At 37.7% G+C, this 22086-nt stretch overlaps 2 protein-coding genes and 2 long non-coding RNA genes across 6 annotated transcripts in view; 1 reads left to right on the forward strand and 3 right to left on the reverse strand.

The window, feature by feature from the left end:
* Positions 1–22086, reverse strand: part of LOC108260518 (natural killer cell receptor 2B4) — a 49948-nt gene that overhangs the window by 17326 nt on the left and 10536 nt on the right. Inside the window, exon 7 of one of the 2 annotated variants that reach the window (XM_017460885.3) lies at positions 21153–22080. The exons of the other annotated variant lie outside the window; for it this stretch is intronic. Coding sequence (XP_017316374.1) covers positions 22051–22080 — 30 coding nt within the window. The 3' untranslated portion in view covers positions 21153–22050. Of the gene's footprint in view, positions 1–21152; positions 22081–22086 lie in introns of those variants that run through there. 2 annotated transcript variants of the gene reach the window in all.
* Positions 1646–8232, forward strand: LOC128629452 (uncharacterized). 2 transcript variants are annotated; one of them, XR_008393799.1, is made up of 3 exons: positions 1646–1776; positions 1860–1934; positions 7124–8232. It is a non-coding gene; the product is annotated as an uncharacterized LOC128629452 (long non-coding RNA). The 2 variants fall into 2 exon arrangements; XR_008393800.1 differs by lacking the exon at positions 1646–1776 and having other exon boundaries at positions 1797–1934.
* On the reverse strand, positions 1710–8867 carry LOC108260589 (natural killer cell receptor 2B4). The gene is made up of 6 exons (XM_047152132.2): positions 8481–8867; positions 6911–7246; positions 5303–5596; positions 4519–4632; positions 4363–4433; positions 1710–4222 (listed from the first exon to the last, which is right to left on the reverse strand). The coding sequence occupies exons 1-6, from the start codon at positions 8551–8553 to the stop codon at positions 4151–4153; spliced, it is 960 nt and encodes a 319-aa protein (XP_047008088.2). The 5' UTR covers positions 8554–8867; the 3' UTR covers positions 1710–4150.
* LOC124626567 (uncharacterized) lies at positions 10535–12627 on the reverse strand. The gene is made up of 2 exons (XR_006981433.2): positions 12474–12627; positions 10535–11481 (listed from the first exon to the last, which is right to left on the reverse strand). It is a non-coding gene; the product is annotated as an uncharacterized LOC124626567 (long non-coding RNA).

Below are 22086 nucleotides of genomic sequence, written 5' to 3' on the forward strand. Positions count from 1 at the left end.
CTTTAGCAGTAAATCCTTTGTTCAATGTTTTTAAATGGTCTAATTCTGTATTTAAATTGACGGTGATTAAATTAAATCATGTACACATGCAGCAACATGTTTACTGTCTCTCAGTAGACTTTTATTGATAATATGGCATTCATTAGGATGTTGATAATGTAACCAGCATATAAGCAAAATTTTAGCATAAATAGTTCCTCTGATAGTGTACACACTTCCCTTATATTGTGCTTTATACACACACACAGTTCCTGGTTCTGGAATCTCACAGTGAACACACTCCAGATCACACAACATTAACTCTCTCTCTCCTGTGATGTGGAGATTTCAGGATGAAGTTCCATTTAAATTCCTGTCTGTGCAGAAATATACAACCTTCAGCCAGGAAGAGGAAAATCCTTCCTTTTTAACACGAATATAACCGAAATGTGCAGCAGCCAGAGGACAAGAATGGGAATATTACACTTCCAAAATAAATGACTGTTACAGTAAAATATTCAGTGGTGGGGTGGTGTGATGAAGCGAAGTTACTGATACGACAATGAAGCCGATTATTTTCCCACATTAGCACGTCCCCAGGTGTCTTTTTCCACCATGTCACACTTTTTTTTATCTGTTTATAGTTACATTTAATGGTATGGAACATCCATAAAAAACATTATAAAGACAAAAATCACAGCTTCTTGTGTTACTGTTTAAAGAGCTGACACTGGAGACTCCTGCCATAAATGTTCAATAAATTTATCCTTACAGGAAACTTCCAACATATCAGCGATTACACATTTTAAAAACTTTTATGTGTAAATATAAATGTACAAGTCCCAGTTAATAAGCTGTTTCTATAGAAACAATAACATATTACAACGAGTACATTAATACGAACCGGTAATAAACCTGTGGGAAAATTAATCAACACCCTCTGACCAATCAGAATCCTGTATTAATCAGCACTGTGTTATCAATGGGCTTAAATAATAAATATAATGAAGATAATAAATAAATATTTAACGTCTTTATTAACATGCAAAAATGTAGCAAACTCTTTTGTACCTGCTGTACCTGTCTACACACACACTTCCAAATAAAGGTCATAAATAAAACTTTATCATATTAAAGATAATTATGAAAGCTATAAGTGATATAAAACTCCCTCAGTGATGAATGTGTTAAATGAGAGAAAGGAGAAGTGAATACACCATTGTTTTCTACTGAACGCAGTTTTATCCCTCACCTGATCCACTAAGCAAACTTATGGAAATATCAGCAGGACTGTGACCTTTCCTCATCAGGTCTGAGATCAGGGCTGTCTGTCACACTGCTCTAGTTTTAACACAAAATAAATAAACACATGAGGAACTTTTTAAACCTGAAATCCATCTTTACAGTGAGAATATCTGTAACTGGAACAAGTCCATTACATGTCCAGGATGTTCCTGTGTGATGTGCTGAATCATCTTCCTGGTTTTACACTCAGGTTTCTGAAAGAGAACTCATGTACCTGCTGGAAGGTTCTAGACAGGTAGGACTCTGTGCTTCACCATCGTTAATGTCTATGTGTTCAGTGTGTAAAGGGTTTGGATTCGTGCATGTAAATAAGCTGGAAAGCGCCAGTGTCCTCGTCAAGTCCTCGTCACGTCTTCGTCACGGGGTTCACGCCGCCCTGTGTATAGAGGGGAAATAAAAGCCGTTCGCTTCCTTCATTCCCACCATTTTGAAAGCGCAGGCGTGCGGCTCGTGAAGGTCAGAGCATTGTCTCAGTACAGCAAAAGAATGAAAGTAATGTTGATAAACCACTTAAAACATTCCTGAAACCTGATTTTCTGCTACTGAACAATGCTAATTGTTGACCATTTACACAGCAGTGTCCTCACATGGATGTGATTCAAAAGGACATCGTCGTCCTCTGACCTGGAGGCTTTACTGAGCTCTTTACGGTAGGAGAAACTGTTTTCATCAACTTTCTCTCCTTCTCTCTTTCTCTAGCTAACAACTGAGAATGATTTGGGCATAAATAATAAAATAAATAAGTGTGTTGGTGTAAAATTGATTTATAATCACACAGTTGATAGATACAGTGTGACTTTAGAGATAATTATATACTGGAAAAAACTCATGAGACTTCATCACATCCCTTTATGATTCTATGATCAAAGCACAAAACTAGTAAATATTAATATCTTTTATAAATGACATGAGAAATGATTTAGTTTTTCTGATTTAACTGATATGAAGAAAGGAAAAGTTAAAGTGTAAGTGATGGGAAACTGTTGTAGGAAATATCAGCTGTAGATCCTATTAAAAGCTCTGGGAGATTAGTTCCTGGCTTTTGGTTTGGTAAAAATAATTTATATAAAGAAATACTTATACAGGTGACAGAGGAACATGGATGTTGTTGTCTGATTGTTTTAAAGGATCAGAATTGATATTTCTTATTTATCTTTTATCACTGTAACAGAATAGATTGTACAGTACTGTGTAAAAGCCCTCAAATATAATAAATGTTTCTATATATAAAATAAATAAACTATAAATAGCAGTAAACATTAATAAAGTAAATCAGTATTTGTTATGAAGCCTTTAAACCTGTATCCGTTCTCTCAGGTTCAGGTTTTCTGCATCTTGGAGAACCTCACACAGTTCTATTGAATATTTGGTTCTCACTTTGGTTCTGCAGTAAAACCAGAACAGACTCATTATGGGTTTATCTGAAATGTCCTCTATTACTGAGCACTTCTAGAACATTCGTCTCTGTAACTTTTCATATAAAATGTAACTACTTGTATAAGTAATAAAACCTAGTTGTGTTAATTTTCTACTCACACATTAATGACAAAAAAATCAAATAAACATCTCTTCATTTATTAAAATAATAATAATAAGGGTGTGTAGACTTTTGCACAGTACTGTTTATGAACAGCAGGGGGCAGTGTTGTGTGTAATAGACATTTATTATTTAATTCAAGGACAACGCCCATTAAAAACAGGGAAGGACGGATCTCTGTGGGCTAAACTGTGTGTGTGTGTGTGTGTGTGTGTGTGTGTGTGTGTGTGTGTGTGATCACTGAAATAAACAATAATGGACTTAGTCATTTAATGAGAGAAACCTTACAGCCTTTAAACTTTACAAGTTTAGCATTAATTTGTTTTTAATTAAAAATGTAATGTAATTAAAAATCCCCAAACTGTGCAGAAGCTCAGTGTTTTAATAGCCATAAAGCCAAAATAAAAAAGGGGAATTTACATATTTACAGTTTTATTTTAATAAAAAAAATAATAAAAAATAAACTCGGCAAACGTCTCTCCTACATCTTATATTTTCTGTCCTGACTGCTATGACGTTGTGTTTGTTAGAGCGACACTAAGCCAGAACGAGCCATGTTCCAGGAAGAAGACCAGATTATCAGGTTTTTCAGGAACGAGTTAATTTGATGAGCAAATAAACAACACGGACTAACACCTTTAACACCGTCTTCTAGATCTGTCTCTCTCTCAGTCTGGAGCTTTAACAGTCTGGTGTTATGGGTGGGGTTTAGTTAGAATTCCTTCAGGAGCTGGTGGGGGTTGGGTTGAGAAACTAGTCCCACACACGTCTAACACAGAGCTGTGTATCCTGTATCTGATCTGATGTCTGATATCTGATCTGAACAATACGGCTGTAATGTGAGAAGCGTAAACACTGAAAGCTGCTGATTCGCTGAAGCTCGTTTTTTACTTTAACTTTCTGACACTTGGGTCTTTGCTAACTTTAATGTTGCTAGTCAGAGCATGCAAATATTCAAATATTAGACCCTGATGCCTGAAGCCACGCCCTAACCCCTGCAGGATTTCTCAGGGATTAATCAGTTTATAAATATGTTTATGACGAGACAAACACAAGCAGGAATACTAATTCAGACAGAACTCAGTTAATAGACTCTGAAATCTACTTCCTATAATCCCATCAAACTCTAGGCTGAAATGATCTCTAAATAATATCAAACATTACCAAGTTCACACTTTAACGTTTACTGTACAGGATGTACACACTGTAAATGTGTAAATGGTTTATGTGACACAAACACTGAACATTTATGACCAATTGTGAACAGAAGTATGTTCAATTCAAAAATAAAACTCATTAAAATAATAAAAAGGATATACAGATGTTGACTTATCTCCTCACATCTGCATACACCACTGGATCAGTCTCCGCTTCAACCTGCGTTATTCCGGGTTTTTCTTCCTGTAAGACACAGCGGTATATTTCAGTACTGAATCAGGCGAGACTTTATCACTCCTGTGGAACAAACCTGATTTTTATACTAAAACCTCTACTGAATTTCACATCATCATCATTTTCAGAAGTTAGATTTCGATGTTTACCTCTTTAACTCTCTCTGCACTGTGAGCTGTAACATTCACATCAGCGTAAGTCACTTCAGGTTTCTCAGAAACTAAAGACACACAGATCAGATTCAATTTCATGAAACCTGCCGAATGTAAAAACTAAACACAGGAACAGAAAGATGCATTACTTACCTTGCTGCTTTTTCTTTTTCAGCCAAATCCACAACGTTACACATATTATTAATAACACAAAACCTCCAGCAGATATCAGGACAGGAAGCAGTGAACGGGAACGATCAGTTTGTCCTGTAAAGATTATAATATATTCATAAATTATTTTCTCTATATGACACAGATATAAGACTAAGGCAGGGTGATACGACCAAAATATCATATCTTGATACTCGAAGATACAAAATACAAACTGACAGCAAAACTGAAGTAGCAGTAAAACAGAACATAAAAAAGACTGTGATATTTATTTAATATCTATTGTGTAAATGTAATTGTTAGAAAAGAAAGTAGAGAAATTTCATAAAAAGATTTTGTGATACTCAGCAATATCTCAGAAAAGTGTGCTGTGGTATAATTGATCACAATAGCGATATTATATGGTCATATCACCCAGCCCTACATCACACATCTTCCCTCAGATCCGTCAGAAACCTGTAACATGACGCCAGCACGTGATAAATATTCCATTGCAGTCGGTGAAATATGAAACCTCGCTGCACTTTTCCACGGTATTATTGATATTGACTCCACTGAACGATGTTGTGTTCACTGAACAAATCTCACTGAGACTTTCACCCAGAAACATTTAAACTACGGACTTTTCTTTAACCAACCAGACTGACACACCGTCAATAATGAATTCATTTTATATCTTAATCTTCAGTCACCTGTCTCACTCCTTCATGAATATTCATTATTCTGTTCTATTCAAAGTGATGATAGTGTAGACTCTCTGACGTACCTGAGTGATGATCACAGAGCTGTGTGATGTTGAGAGAAGATGATTTATTACTGACAGGGTTTGCAGACACACAGATATAAGTGTTGGTGTTATTATCATGGTGTTGTATTTGAAGTGGGAGATTGAGGGGAACACTGAAATCTGTGTTATTGGTGATGGAGATTCTCTCGTTCTCTCTGTACCAGGATAACGTCACATCTTCTCCATTCTCCACAGTGCACAGGGGGGAACACGGCTCTGTGGAAACCACACTTTGACTTTCTCTTTTTATTATTACTGGAGTCGATACTGGAGCTAAGAAACAGAAACACAGATTAAAACAGAAAATATTAGAGCTCTAATCTAATCATCAGCTCTAGAAGACATTTAAAGCAAAATAATAATAAAATAAAATAATAATTAGCTACTAAAATTAGCATTACTGGTAACACTCTGAAGGTGATTAATTTCCTATAACAGCACATCCCTGTGCTTTTTTTATTTATACCACAGCAATTTGAAAACATTTACATTTTTATTTAAAAAATAAGCCATAACCAAAAGTCATTTTTAATCTTTTTATAGTTATGTTTAATGTGGAACATCCATGAACCATGAAACAGCTGTTCTGTCATGAATTCCCTCTCAATGTATCACAGCATTGCAAGTGCTGCTTTCTCTCGTTTAGTTCTCCATGTGCTTTTGTTACTGTCTTTTCATAGGTTGGCTCCCCTAATGTGTTCACCTGTTCTGTGTTTTACTTTAATATTAGTTTGGTTACACACTGCACATTACACATTCCCTCGTCAGCCTCTCTTTTTCCTTCTCATCAGTTTAAGTAGACAAATAAACACAGTTTGTCATGTTACCAAGAAACTGCAAAGTGTAAATTCCTGTCATTCCGCATGTGAACGAGCCGTTACTATAGAAACAATAACGAATTAGAACAAGTGCATAAATATAAACCTGTGATGTTTAGCTGCGCTACTGTCAGAGCTGCTGTTATAGAGAATTAATCAACACCTTCTGACCAATCACAATCCAGATCTCGACAGTGCTGTGTGTGATATAATCCCTCATTGACTAAATTCAAAAGGAGACACACACTGACACAAACCATTCTTAGCAAATTATTATTATATCACACATTTTACTGAAATATTACAGCTGAAGTCTGCAGAGTTCTTCACTGTTAGAGACAGTCACTGGTTAGGTTTACAACCATGGCTGAGATTCATTTAATCCAAATCTCAGTGGATAATAATTTCAGGATGTTTTATCCCTAGTCTCATTTTCCAGATGTTTTACATTATTTGAACACTAGTCTATACATTTCCAGGTTTTCCAGATTAAAATGATGATTATACAGTTACTTGTCCATGATTACTTTTTTCTCCTTGATAAACTGCATCTGTCAGTGTAATGTAGTTTATACAGTTCCACTGCAGGTGTTTTCTGAGGTTTTAGTAAAGCAGGGAAATAAAAAGTATAAACTATTTTTTGTTAAAATTTCAGGGCAGATTAATCTGTAAATTATGCATTTAACTAAACTCTGATTGGCCTTTGTGTATTGATGAAGTTATGAGACTGAACATGGACAGGAAGGAGACATGAAACACTTTTACTCACCATAAACTCTGACACTGAAAGTCCTAGATGAGATGCGTCCAGTGAGAACTTGTAATAAATAAACTCCAGAATGGTTTCTGCTGATGTTCCTGATGGTTAAAGCTCCACTGATTCTGTCCAGCTGCAGTCGCTCTTTAAATCTCTCACTGATTTCTGTAACAGTTTCTCCTTTAAACACCTGCCTAATCAATATAATTTCCTCTGCTTTCTCAGGTCCATAAAACCACTGAATCTGAGCATCACTCTGAATTCCAGTTATCCCAGTATGGAGAGTTATAGTGGTTCCTTCCACTTCCTGCAGTGTGACCGTCTCGTCTCCAGCTGCACACAGTAAACCTGCAGCACAGCTTCAGCTTCAGATTAATCATTTCACTCACAATCATAATCACACACAGTCCATTAAAACTATACCGTGCTCCAGATTAATGCTGTTTTCAACTACAAAAATAACATACTTCTGCAAATCTGACACATTGCATGTCCAAACGTATGTGGACACCTGACCATCACACCCCATATGTCCAATTTATTAGGAACACCTGTACATACTGCCGTTATCTATCAGCAGCACAATACAAAACATCATGCAGTTAAGTCAAGTTCTACCAGAAGGGCTGGGTTGAGTATTTCAGAAACTTGTTGTGAATGGTGATTATTTGAGTTACTATAGACGTCCTGTCAGATCAGACCAGTCTGGTTATTCTCCTCTGATCTCTCTCATCAACAAGGTGTTTCAGCCTGCAGATCCTCCACAACACGGGATGTTTTTTGTTTTTCGCACCATTCTGTATAAACTCTAGAGACTGTTGTGTGTGAAAATCCCAGATCAGCACTTTCTGAAATACTCAAACCAGCTCAACTGGTACCAACAACCACAACCATGCCACAGTTAAAGTCACAGAGACCATTCTGATGTTTGAAGTGAACATTAACTGAAGTTCTTCACCTGTATCTGCATTATTAGCTGATTAGAAAACTGCATAAATGTCCAGGTGTACTGGTGTTCCTAATAAAGCGGACAGTGAGTGTATATGTAAATAACTTTGGAGAAATTGGGATATATTTAAATAAAATGCACAGAATTGTCCAGTACACCTTCTGTGCATTTAATCTCTGCCTCTAAAAATTAAGGTACATGAATGGTCCTTAAGTTAATTGTGTTTTTAAAATAAAGTTTAGGATAAAATTCACATTCACAGAATAACACAAGGGATAGAAGCTATAGGAATAACAGATGTACTGTAGAGAGAAGATCCCCAGAGACAATGAAAAGTACTGTTTAGTGTTTATTTGTGAGAGTTTAATAAAAGGAAATAAACTAAGAGACTGTTGTCTGTGTGAAAAGTCAGAGTTGAGTGAAAGCTGATCTTTTCAGAGGATTCATTAACACACAGCTCTAAACTGCTGTATCACTGTTCAGATTAACACTGAGGAAAACTCCTTCATCCAACACACACAGTATTACACCTGAGTTCCACATCTAGTTTTACTCTCTTCAGGATCAACTTATTTTATAGAAACTCTTCATATTTACAGTTGGGTGTGTTGTGAAGGAAAGGTGGAAACTTACAGCACAGTAGGGGGAGAAAAGTCCAGAGAATCCTGTTTCCTGAGAAAATATTCACCACCATTTCATAATCCATAGTAAGCGTTTCTCACACACACATTTTCCCGTTTCCCCGAACATCAGTGTCACTGAAGAGTTTAATAAACAATGCAGGTAAGCGACATGATGTATGTTTCTACTCTACACAATCTCCCGAGCTGTTAGCTTTAGCGTATTTACTGGCTCACGTCCATCAACCCGCTGCAGCTCCTCCTGTGTGGACATGCTCAGTTCACACTTTCCTCTCAGCTCTGAATACAAACCGCTTTTAAACATCTTTTCAGCTGTACTTAGTGGGCGCTCTAATATGTTATCGTTAAAAAACATTTTAAATGTGTTATAATTACACAATAGTCCTACAAATATTACTTAAATCAATTCAATTCAGTTTTATTTGTATAGCGCTTTTTACAATAGACATTGTCTCAAAGCAGCTTTACAGAAATATATAAACAACTGAGCAAGACACTGAGTGGCGACGGTGGCGAGGAAAAACTCCCTAAGATGTTTTAAGAGGAAGAAACCTTGAGAGGAACCCGACTCAGAAGGGAACCCGTCCTCATCTGGGTAACAACAGATAGTGTGAAAAAGTTCATTATGGATTTATATGAAGTCTGTATGGCGTTAGGAGCAGCCGTAGCCCCAGCAGTCTGGAATTAAAGAAGATTTGAGCTCCATCCAGAGGCAGAAAGGATCAGGATCTCTAGTATCTCCATAAATTCGTGTGGGGCTCGGCGAAAGGAGAGAGGGAGAAAAAAGATAATTATGACTGCGAAGTAGTAGAACAGAATCTAGTCAGGGTAGGCTTGAGTAAACAAATACGTTTTAAGCCTGGACTTAAACACTGAGACTGTGTCTGAGTCCCGAACACTAATAGGAAGACTGTTCCATAACTGTGGGGCTCTATAAGAGAAAGCTCTTCCCCCTGCTGTAGCCTTCACTATTCCAGGTACCGTCAGATAGCCTGCATCTTTTGACCTAAGTAGGCGTGGCGGATCATATAAAACCAAAAGGTCGCTTAGATATAGTGGCGCGAGACAATTTAGTGCTTTATAGGTTAATAAAAGTAATTTATAGTTAAAGCGAGATTTTACTGGGAGCCAATGCAGTGTGGATAAGATCGGGGTGATGTGGGCGTATCTTCTAGTTCTAGTTAGGACTCTAGCAGCTCCATTCTGGACTAACTGGAGCTTATTTATATTCCTACTGGAACATCCAGACTGTAAGGCATTACAGTAATCTAATCTAGAGGTGACGAAAGCATGAACTAGTATTTCCGCATCATGTAGTGACAATATGTTTCTTATTTTAGAAATATTTCTGAGATGAAAGAAAGCTATCCTAGTAATATTATCTACATGAGCATCAGATGATAGACTGGAGTCAATAATCACTCCGAGGTCTTTAACTGCTGCACATGATGAAACAGAAAGACCATCCAGAGTAAAATATAAATGTGTTTATAGTCAGAAGGAGAGTGTGGAAAACACTGCCACTGCCTTGTAATAACTATATGATGTCACGTGATACCATCTCCAGCATCCTAAACATATCCCTAGTCCCAACTGCTACAGCGGTCCTGAGTACTGAACATCGTCGTGTACGATATAAACACGGCGGTCCCGAGTACTGAACATCGTCGTGTACGATATAAACACAGCAGTCCCGAGTACTGAACATCGTCGTGTACGATATAAACACGGCGGTCCTGAATAAAAAATGCAGTAGTTTATGTTCTCTGCTGTACGCCTGACCCACGCATGTTCATCAGTGTTACTGACCATAAACAACGCTGCTAACTCCAACCATCACCATGTAGCAATAACAATCTGAACAGTTCATATTCTCATCCTGAACCCATTTAGTTTCTATTTTACAGTTTCAGAACCGTGTCATGTACCTGTGCTCCAATATTATGATTAACACAGTGTTCTCGACTTCCCTCTAATGTCTGTACATTATAAACTCGTCTGCACATATTAACAAAAGTCTGGTGCTGAGAAGTCATTTGCATTCACTTGTTATGCGTGTTTACCGTGGATTTGAATAAGCTTTGAGAAATGCTTTACATAATTCCATGTGATTTTTGCATTATTACTAAAACAGAGAACAGTTCTGACTGTGATTGTTACAGGACTTGTGTTTTATGTGTGTTAGATCAAACGCTCATAATCAATAACGACACTAGTGAAGTGGCACTTTAATGTCTGTATTTACATTTCTCTGTTTTTCCTGAACTGAACTGTTGTTGTGTCATGAAGACCTCGAAATAAAAAGATCTACAGGAGCTCTGACCCAGATAAAACACACCACACAGATGAACAGATTAAAATAACCGTGTTTCAGCTTTCCTGTGAAGTTTATTTACACCATGTGAGAATTCTTTATCAAATCAAACAACAATTAAACAAAGGTTTAAACTTATAACTGAGCTCATTTGAAGTGTTAGTAACGCACTGAGCAAACAGATGTGTTGGTTCGATTTTATTTTTGTGAATCAGCATGGGTCAGTGTGTAAAACATACTTTTACATTTATATTGTAAAGAAATGTGTGGTGTTTATTATAATGTAATGATTCACTGTCAGTAATTATTCTATCAAGCCTGTTGTAGGAAGTTCTTCACTGGACTGGACTTCTATCTGTGTTTAGAAGTTTGTACACCCTCAGGTAGACGTTACATTACATGCAGGTAACATGCTGATTCCACTCCAGTCTGTACTTATGACCAGAAATATCATGCTCATGCTTGCAGACATTTAATAAAAAAATGTTTTATGTAATGTATGATCATGTATGATCATGCTTCATTTTTATATAACATTTTAAAATGAGTGTAATGAGGTTTTAATATAAAAAAAATGACTCTAACAAATGACTCAATTGGTTCTCAATAAACACATTAACACTTTGTGTAGAACGAACAGAACGATCACTTCAGGAGTAGCTTCAGAACTTCACAGGTCCTGTGTAAAAGAAAAATGTAAAGTTGATGATAGATGCAGTCTGGTGGTCCATCACCACTTCCTCTTTACTGTGTGTGTGTGTGTGTGTGTGTGTGTGTGTGTGTGTGTGTGTGTGTGAGGAGAGCTGAGCACTGAACCAACCACAAACCTCTGCACTAACTATGACAAATGTCACTGTTTTGTTGATGGTTCATTAAATGTTTTGGAGGTTGTGCATTATAAAGATGGGGATAATGAAGAGTTTCAGTATTTATGTGAAACATTTTGCTACCTGAGCGCTTGTTAAAAGCACGACTCGGTTCTGTAGATTTGTTTCTCGTCAGCTGAGAATCAGGTTTAAATGTCACATTTTGGTCAGTAAGAACACAGAAACAGTGAGAACAACCAGAGAGTCAGTAGATTCCCCAGCGGAGAATTCGAGACCTCACAGGCAGTTTTCATTTCCTCTGTGACTCCTATTGTGCTGGAGAACCTAATGCACCATCTCTCCATTTCCCATCATCCACAAATCAATACAAATAACATAGCAAATGCTTTTGTGATCTAAAAGCCTGTGTGGCTGGAAGCCATAAACACACACAGTGCAGCAGAACAGCCAGAGCATAAGGGGGATACCAAACTGTAGTTAGCTAATATTACCCAGAGAGCTAGTTAGTTAGTTAGTTATCACAACAGGAGAAGAGCTGTAGATGCATGGAGAGAGCACTGGATGAAGGGTGCAGGACTGAACAGACTCTTTTACTGACTCTGAATCTATATCCTGATTATTCATTACTTTAATTATATTTGGTCTTTTATCCAGTCTTGTCTTCAGTAACTGCACTGTTGTTGTTTTTTCCTGGTTTCCTTTTCCAGAACAAATTTCACTTCCTTGTTTTGTGGCTTGTCTGTCTTTCTATTTTGCATTTCTAATGAATTTAATAAAAGAAGCAAAATACACAACGAGAGAGAGAGAGAGAGAGAGAGCATGTCAGAGCAAGCATTTTACTTACACTGAAAACACTCCAAAACACACTCCTGCATGACCACACCCTGTAATATTCTCTGTCTTAATGCCTTGGGATTTATTTAATAGCACAGAGAAACACTCACAGGTTTAGCTATACCCCTATCAGGTTTTCATGTCTGTAAATGGTCCAAAAAAAGAAATTCCCAGCAGATGTTTGTGTTTACTGTCTGAGTCAGTTACAGACAACGACTGCTGCCTCTCACCTGCTTCCTGTTTCCCAAACAGCAAGCTGGAACACGTCGAGAGATGGTTTTCCATCATCAGTCCCATACTTTCAGTTTGTAATACTCCTGTACTAACACTCTGTTCTGACTCTAAGCCTCAGTGTGTGTCTGGGCTTGTTGTTTTCATATTAGAAATTAAGAAATTAGTCACATGATCTCCCCAAAGATTATAATGAGCATTGTATAAAACAGGGGAATAACCGCTTCAAACAAAAACGAACACAAAACCTTTTCGTGTCGAGTAACACCATCACTTGATGGCTCAGCAAACACATCTGGCCAGTTTTTGCAGTTGAATGAGGGTAGTGATGTGGTTTTCTAGTCTGTCACTGCTTCCCCATATCGCCCACAGTTTAACACGATTCTAATCCTACTTTGTATTTGCTAACAAGAAATATTTAAATAGTCTGTTCATTCTCAAAAGCAGCATTAAAACTACAACGATGGTCTATTTCACATTCTCTAATATAATTGTACAGGGACAGGAAGCGTGATCAGTAGCTGAAAACCTCGTTCATGTTGGTTTGCTAGTGATAAGGACTGGATTTAACAGAATTTAAATGTCGTTGTAAAAAGGCGGGAGAGGAGGAACACTCCCTAAACTGGTTTTCTCATGTGGGCGTGCAGAGCTGTTTACAGAGACAGTATTTTAGCTGTAGGGAATGACACTCGCTCCTGATAGTTTGTACTTCAGCAAAACACTCTAATGCAACACATCATGCTGAGACACTTATAATGAGAGCTTCTTACATACAAAGTTGCTTTGTTATTGATTTATAGCACAAAATCACATGGTCAAGCTTCAGACTCCATAATGGATCTACTACAGTATGTAGGTTCTGGATCTGAGGCAGAACATCAGTTCATCTCATCTACCGCACTGTAATGTGTACGGCATTCAGACTTCACATCAGAAACCACAGAGTGTCAGGAAGAGCAAGTCAGAACACGCTGAAAGCAGAAGATTGCTTTAACAACAGAGTATGAATGAAAAACAGAACATTCAGCTTTATATCTGCACAGATAACTCCAGTTATACTGACTCCTGTCCTGCTGAATTAAATCTTCATCACTACCACTAACTCCTATTTCTTATAAACTAGAATTCTTAAAATATTTGATATAAATATAACTCATGAGTCACAGAGCCAGGCAGAAACAATCTGCTGAGTCTTGGTACTTTCCGATGTTTCTTCCTCTTTAGCTCAATCTTATGGAATTTTCATCGCCACCATCATGACTGGTGTTTACCGAGCTCACTGGGTTTCTCCTGAATGATGTGTAATGTGTTTGTTCAGAATGTGTGTAGCTTTGTTTGATTATGTGGGGGGTAACAGTTTAAATCCTGATGATACCACAGACATCCGGGAGCCAAAAGAGCAAACTTAGCCGTGCTCTCTGTGTGGGAGGGGCTTATTCTCTCTCGCCTGTCAATCACAATGACAATCATGGGTGTCTGTGAGTTTATTATTGTGGAAGAGGGCAGGTAGTTCTTTCCTCTGAGTGTGTTACATCGCCCTGTGAGGCAGCAGGAGCAGCAGTTTGAAAAGATGCAGTGTGTTGGCTTTGTGTGTCTTGAGGAAGCACGTGATAGCCTTCACCCTCCTGGTTGGTAGCTGTTGTGTGACGGGGAGAGCTGACTGGTAGGTGGAAATTGCCATGTGACCAAACTGGGGAGAAAATATTTTTAAAAATCCAACACACAATATCTTCCAGCTGGTTTTTCAGGGATATTAGCAAAACACGGAACTGAGAATAAGGCAGTCGATTGCATGCTTTCTGTTTGCACAACTTCCCCAGGAGCATGACCAAAGTACAGAGAAGATAGACCGGGTAACCTGTCAAACACAACACTGCCATACTATAACTTAGTGCACTAATAAAAAAAGCAGTGTTAGAACATGTTGAAACATTTTTAAAAATCACTGCCTCAGATTATTCACTTTTCCTTCATTATACCGAAAACCCACAGAGACATAAACGTCTCCTTACACAAAACTTCACCAGATTAAAATCTTTGTGATTTCACCGAACGCTTTTAAGTCTGAGTTGTGAAAAAGTAAAATGCTGTTCCTGTCATTTTAATATAACATCCATTATAAAAGATCGTTTCTAAATGAAATTTAAATCCTAAACATTTACTTGTATATATTTAAAACAGTGTTTTGCACCTGATCTTTCACATTCAGCTTCAGCTGGCATAAAAACGACTTAAACACGACTTAACCCAGCCTTTGGGGATCTTTCAGTGGCACGTGGGCAGACCTTCTGAGTAAACAGGAAGTTTCGATGGTCAGATCATGTATACTCATATGAGGTCTAAAGGAAGTGACTGATTGCACTGACGCATCTGAGAAAAGTTTAACTTTATTTCAACAACATAAAATGTTCACGAGGGCTAATGTCTCTGATCTCCTCAAGTCTCGAACATATTTTATACAGAATTTTAATGTACAGATTCAGATTTATATCTCGGAGTGTGTCGTATTTCCATGATGTCTGGTAGAAAGTTTTAGTCTTTTATAAACAGAGTCTGGTGTAATGATGTGTATGAGTTCGTGCATGACTTTTGTTTGATATTTTGGGTTGTGGAGTTTTCCATTTCCTGTCTTTCTTACTGTAAGACCCTCTTTGTAAACTCACGCTTCCTGTTGAACAATCACATGAGTAAGACCCTGAATGTGTGCAGTGTATTTTGTTTTATTCTGTATTATTCTAAAACTGGAAATAACTTTCAAAATGCGTTATTATAATAACTGTCCAGTTCAATAAAGGTTCATGTTGCAGTTTATTTTTATTGTCCTCTGCTGATCTGTGACCTTAAATAAATAAATAATATAAATAAATAATTGCTTGTAATTTATCCGTCTGTACGTCACACATCCTTTCCAGCTCACTGCTCTCGCTAACCTTTTTAAACTCAGACTCCTTTCAGCTTCTATAATAAGTTTAATGCAGGATCAAGACCAGATGCCCCACAAACCAGATGTTGGAACTGAACAGCAGCTGGTCTGTAATTACTGATCACATGATAACGGCCTTTTGTTAGTGAACGACTCGGTGTGTGTGCTGTCAGGCCTTTCTTTGTTAGTTGTGCCTGTTTGTTCATCTGGAGATGAGAATGAGTTAAATATTAATCTAACACTGTTTAACTGATGCTGGGGGTTGGTTGTTATGGCAACACATTACCGAGCAACACCGTAAATAAGAAAATGTTGTGATGCTGCTGTTTCTTTGTGTACAATTCAAATTCCAAACTGTCTTTGTTTTGTAATAATAATAACAACAATAATAATAATAATAACAATAATAACAGTAATAATAATAATAATAACAATAATAATAATAATAATAATAATAATAATAATAACAATAATGACACCAGAAATAAAATGAATTTTCTTTTTTAATGAAGTGAAACTGGAAGCTGAATTGTTTTATGGAGGTTATAAAGGCTCTGTGTGGTGGTTATGCCTTCTTATGCTAACATACAGCACACAGTTTTATTTCCAAGTGTGTATTCACCTCAGTGGTGTGTTCTACTTTTAAAGTGCTAGTTTGATGCATGTGGGAAGAAGCAGTCCAAACACCACACACACTTTCACACAAACTTTTATACTTGTGTTCCACCGAACAGCGCAGACCACATTCATACACACCAGTGTACTGCCCTACATACAGCAGCCACAGCTTCTATTATGAGTTGCAGTGACAGAGAGCTGCACGAGACTCTGTGCTGGTTTTCGTCTGAGAGCGTGCATGCAAAAGTAAAGACATGCATTTGTGTCAAACTTTATTTTTATTACAAATGATTCCGAAACATACGTACAGTATACACGAGGACTTGTCTTTTTGTCTTTAGTCTCTGTAGCACTACATCACACTGAGGTGAAGATCCGTCTACACGTCACACACAACATTCTAAATCAAGCCTCAAACACCTGAAAATACGAAGGTGAACCTTGTCAGCATCTTTTTACACCTTCTTTTAATTCTTTCACACGTTTGCCCACTGGTTGCTCACCACTTCCTTTAGAGCTGTGACAGAAACACTACTTGAAAAGAGGTTTGTGATCTGGTGTGATTTACTGAAAGCCGCTTCCACGCTGGAAAACCAGATAAACCGCAAGAACTAGAGGTTCAAGCATCTTAATTATGTAAGATGAATTATAGAATAAAAGGAGACTAAAAGTTTATTAATGGAAGTAAATTTTGTATCGTCAGATACCTCGAGACTTTCTACCACAAGTCAGCAGTAAATATCAGTGGCATCATACGAGTGTGAACTTCCATCACAAAACAGAGGGGGCTATACAGTACACTCCAAAAGTATTGGAACACCAAGGACACATATTTGTTTTGGCTTTGCATTGAATAAATTTGGGTTTGAGATCAAAAGATGAACATGAGATGATAGATCAGAATTTCAGCTTTCATTTCCATCAATATTTACATCTAGACGTGTTAAGCAACTTGGAACATGACACCTTTGGAGGCAGACCACAGAATCTTTAGGTGAGCAAAAGTAGAGGAACAGATCATCTTAAAGTAAATAACACTTAATATTTGGTTGCATGTCCCTCGCTTGCAATAACCACATCAAGCCTGCAACTCATTGATATCAGCAAACTATTGGTTTCTTCTATTGTGTTGCTTTTCCAGGTTTTTACCGCAGCTTCTTTCAGTTGTTGTTTGTTTTACAGGCAGTTTTACAGGGGGGTTTCTCCCTTCAGTCGCCTCTTCAGAAGGTGAAATGCTGATCAGTTGGGTTAAAGTCTGGTGACTGACTTGACCAGTCTAAAACCTTCCACTTTACCCCCTGATGAAGTCCTTTGTTGAGGTTGAAGTGTGTTTTTGGGTCATTCTCTTGCTGCATGATGAAGTTCCTCCTGATTTCTCTGTAAATTGGAAGACAGATTGTTTCTGTAGACTCCTGAATTCATTCTGCTGCTACCATCATGAGTTCCGTCATCAATAAAGATTAGTGAGAATGATCCAGAAGCAGCCATGCAAGCCCAAGCCATGACACTACCTCCACCATGTTTCACAGATCAGCTTGTATGTTTTGGATCATGAGCGGATCCTTTCTTTCTCCACACTTTGGTCTTTCCATCACTTTGTGGCTCATCTCTGTATTTCTTTGCTAATACCAATCTGACTTTCTGATTCTTACTGCTGATGAGTGGTTTGCATCTTGTGGTATGGACTCTATGTCTCTGCACTTGAAGTCTTCTTCGAACGGTGGATTGTGATTTCTTCACCCCTGCCCTGTGGAGGATGTTGGTGATGTCACTGACTGTTGTTTTGGGGTTTTTCTTCACAGCTCTCACAATGTTTCTGTCATCAACTGCTGCTGTTTTCCCTAGCCGACCCGTTCCATGTCTGGTTGTTAGTACACCAGTGGTTTATATCATTTTCAGGACATTCCAAATTGTTGTACTGGCTATGCCCAATGCATCTGTAATGGCTTTGATAGACTCTCCCTCTTTTCTCAGCTTAAAATTAGCTGGTTTTTCTCCCATATACGGCTCTCTGGTTTTCATGTTGGAAAACTAGGGCTCAAACCAAGTGTACACTTTCAGTGCTATTAATTCTTTAAACAATTAGTTTAACAGGATACACCTGGGCAACAAACACCTATCAGTCATATGTTCCAATATTTTTGATCACTTGAAAAAATGGCTGGGTTCAAACAAAAGATGCCATGTTCTAAGTTGTTTAACACATCTAGATGTATATATGAGGAAATGAAAGCTGAAATCCTGATCTGTCGTCTCATATCCATCTTCTGATCTCAAACCCAAATGTCTTCAATATATAGCAAAAAAAAAAAAGATGTGGCTTTGCTGTTCCGATACTTTCGGAGGGGAATGTAACTCAGGGTGGATTTTTCAGTACGATCAAAATGAACCCGTTTCCATGGTGACCATTTGTCTGGTCTATTTTCTTGTTACACAGTGTGTTGTAACAGTACCACAGGGTGTTGTTTTGTCAGAGGAGTGTAATTAAAGCAGTGTAATTACTATAATCATCCAGCAAACACAGCATTACTATTGGTCAATAAAGATTACATTTAAACCTAATTATGGAGAACATGTTATAACTGATCATAATTCCAGACAGGTTCAGGTAAATGACTGTAGATTATACACTGGTATTCTCTAATGGTCAAAACATCATGCTATTGCTGGAGGTCATTTGGAGCGGTTCTAATAAGATGAACACATGCGTAAAGCCAAGTTCTTAAAAGGTGAGAACTTCAACAGACTCACAGCACACAGTGTTAGAAAAAACACTTCAACAAAAATAAAACTTATGACTAAAGAAAAACTTCATACTGATGATTCTCACGATACACAGACCACAAATAACCACAACACTGCCCAAGCACATGATGACGCAAAGCATGCTGGGAACTACACACTAGTGCTGAGCGCTAACACAACAGAGAACTCAGTCCCAGAGCTACAGGAGGATATTTGTAAGAATATGTATAACTAACTGAAGAAAAAGAAGAAACAGTCAAATACTGCTTAATAATTCTCTAAATAAATGTATTTACCGCTGAAGTAAAGCTGCAGAAACTCACAATGATTCACACGATGAAAAACTCACAGTCTGTCAGTAAGGACACCTAGTGGCCTTTAAATGACACTGCATTTAGTTTCTTTTTATTTTTATCAGGTTCATCTGGGGAACCTACGGCTCGCGAGCCACTTATGATTGCTCTACATGTTGCATGTTTTAAAATATTACATAATTCATAATCGATGCCCTTTTGTCATGTATACACCAACCACTCGTGACGTGGCACAACAAGCTCAAATTTCATTGGACAGTGTGGAGCAGAGCGGAAATTTCCCGGTTTAATTCATACATCGGTTGAAAACTACGTAGTCTGTCTGTTTTCAGGTTTGTTTGTTTTTTAAACAAAGGTGAAATGGTTAAAAAATAAAATAAAAAAGACGGCAAGTATCGTTTCTATTGTTCTATTGTGATCTTGTATTGATTTACTATTTAATGAAACTTCCATCGTTGGTTAAATGAAGTCCAAGTGCCACCTACAGGCCTATTAGGTGAAGTGCAGGCGGTTAAGTCAAGAATACGAAAAATGTGAAATGGCCTCTTTACCACTTTTACCACTTTTTATAATTATGCAATAATAGTGAAGATAATAACTATCATAAGAAATTAGAATTTCATACACATCCAATCTCTTCTTTCTTTTGTCTTTCACTTTACACTTTAAACTTTTCACTTTACAGCTACATTAATGTCATTATCATCACTACAGATTTATTATTAAAGGATTTTACTGAGAGAAAAACTGTCACGTTTCAGAGCAAATCACAATCATCTGCCTGAAACTCTTGAGGAAAAAGTAACACGAGGTTGCTGGTTTTAATGAAGGGTGAAGCGTGTGATGAGGTGTTATCACCAGGTAAAGACTCCATGTGGTTTCTTGTGAATGTGCAGAATACAAGGGACAGGCCGTGATGATGTAAAGAATGAATCAGACGTACAAAACAGTATTATTGTCCAAATGATCTCACTTCAAAGGATTGTTTGCCATGGACTGAAATTCTAGCTTCAGAGAAACCAGCAGCTGCTCGTGACCATAGATACTGATGGAGCAGGACGACATTAATAACTACAAAGCCTCAAACAGAATGAAATGAGGAGGCTATCACACTGAACTTATGCTATAGGCTTATGTCTAGTTAATTTTTAAGGTAACCCTGTAATAAGGAACTGAGATTCGACAACATACAGTCATCCATCAGCACTGAGTGTTTTTGTAATCCAGTCTGTCTATGGCGACGTCACTTCAACACCATTTTATGTGCAATACAAATTTTGACCACAAGGTGGAAACAGCACAAAGAACACCATGAACTGGTTGTGGAGGATTGTGCTATAAGAAGAACACTCAGAAAGTTTTAGATTATTCTACAAATAAATTATTTAATATTTATGCTCAGTCACTGGTTCCCCTTCACCCACTCTATGCTATGAAAGCTGAGGCAGGTATTCCACAGAGAGATAAAGACTTATGACTGAGGGTAACACTGATATGGCCCGAGCACCTAGCAACACCCTTGCAACCACCTCAGAAAATATAGCAACAACCTAGCAACCATGTGCAATACCACAGCAACCACCTGGCAATGAACTAGCACCACTTAAGATAAAATAGCAACCACCTAGCAACCACCTGGAATACTATAACATCCATCTGGACTACCACCTAGAACACCATAGCAACCACCTGGTATAATATAGTAGCTCAGGCACTGGGTTACTCATCAGAAGGTTGTGAGTTCAAATCCCAACATTACCACGCTGCCACTGCTGGTCCCTTGAGCAGAGCTCTTAACCCTCAACTGTTCAGTTGTATCAGTAAGTAAGTAAGTAAAATAATCAGTGATGAAGCTGAGTTACTGATACCACAATGAAGTTTATTAATTTCCAACATCAGCACGTCCCTAAGTGTCTTATTCCACCATTTCATGCTTTTTTATGTGTATAATTACATTTAATGTTGTGCAATGTCCACAAAAAGTTATAACGACAAAAAACACACCTTGTCATGTTACTGCAGAACCGCAAAGTGTAAACATTTTGTTTGCTTAAAAAAAATAAAATCTTAAACTTAAGCCTGAACTCTTTTTGGACTTTAAGGCAATAAAAGAGGGAAATTTTAAAAGACATTTCTTTAAATGGTTGTAGTGATGTGTATCTACTGCACCGGTCTACACTCGCTCTTCCAAATAAAGGTCATAAATAAAACTTTCTGAAAGTAAAACTTTATCATATTAAAGATAATTATGAAAGCTGTAAGTGATATAAAACTCCCTCAGTGATGAATGTGTTAAATGAGAGAAAGGAGAAGTGAATACACCATTGTTTTCTACTGAACGCAGTTTTATCCCTCACCTGATCCACTAAGCAAACTTATGGAAATATCAGCAGGACCGTGACCTTCCCTCATCTGTTCTGAGATCAGGGCTGTCTGTCACACTGCTCTAGTTTTAACACAAAATAAATAAACACATGAGGAACTTTTTAAACCTGAAATCCATCTTTACAGTGAGAATATCTGTAACTGGAACAAGTCCATTAGATGTCCAGCATGTTCCTGTGTGATGTGCTGAATCATCTTCCTGGTTTTACACTCAGGTTTCTGAAAGAGAAGTCATGTACCTGCTGGAAGGTTCTAGACAGGTAGGACTCTGTGCTTCACCATCGTTAATGTCTATGTGTTCAGTGTGTAAAGGGTTTGGATTCGTGCATGTAAATAAGCTGGAAAGCGCCAGTGTCCTCATCACGTCCTCGTCACGTCTTCGTCACGGGGTTCACGCCGCCCTGTGT

This window comes from Ictalurus punctatus, chromosome 29, assembly GCF_001660625.3.
Source record: "Ictalurus punctatus breed USDA103 chromosome 29, Coco_2.0, whole genome shotgun sequence".
Classification (NCBI taxonomy): domain Eukaryota; kingdom Metazoa; phylum Chordata; class Actinopteri; order Siluriformes; family Ictaluridae; genus Ictalurus; species Ictalurus punctatus.

Excerpts from the sequence above, each read along its gene's own strand:
- LOC108260589 (XM_047152132.2), bottom strand. The coding sequence starts at position 8,553 with ATGGATTATGAAATGGTGGTGAATATTTTCTCAGGAAACAGGATTCTC. Across the intron at positions 4,434-4,518 it reads GAAAAAGAAAAAGCAGCAAG|TTTCTGAGAAACCTGAAGTG; the intron begins GTAAGTAATGCA and ends GTGTGTCTTTAG. Across the intron at positions 4,223-4,362 it reads GTGCAGAGAGAGTTAAAGAG|GAAGAAAAACCCGGAATAAC; the intron begins GTAAACATCGAA and ends TGTGTCTTACAG.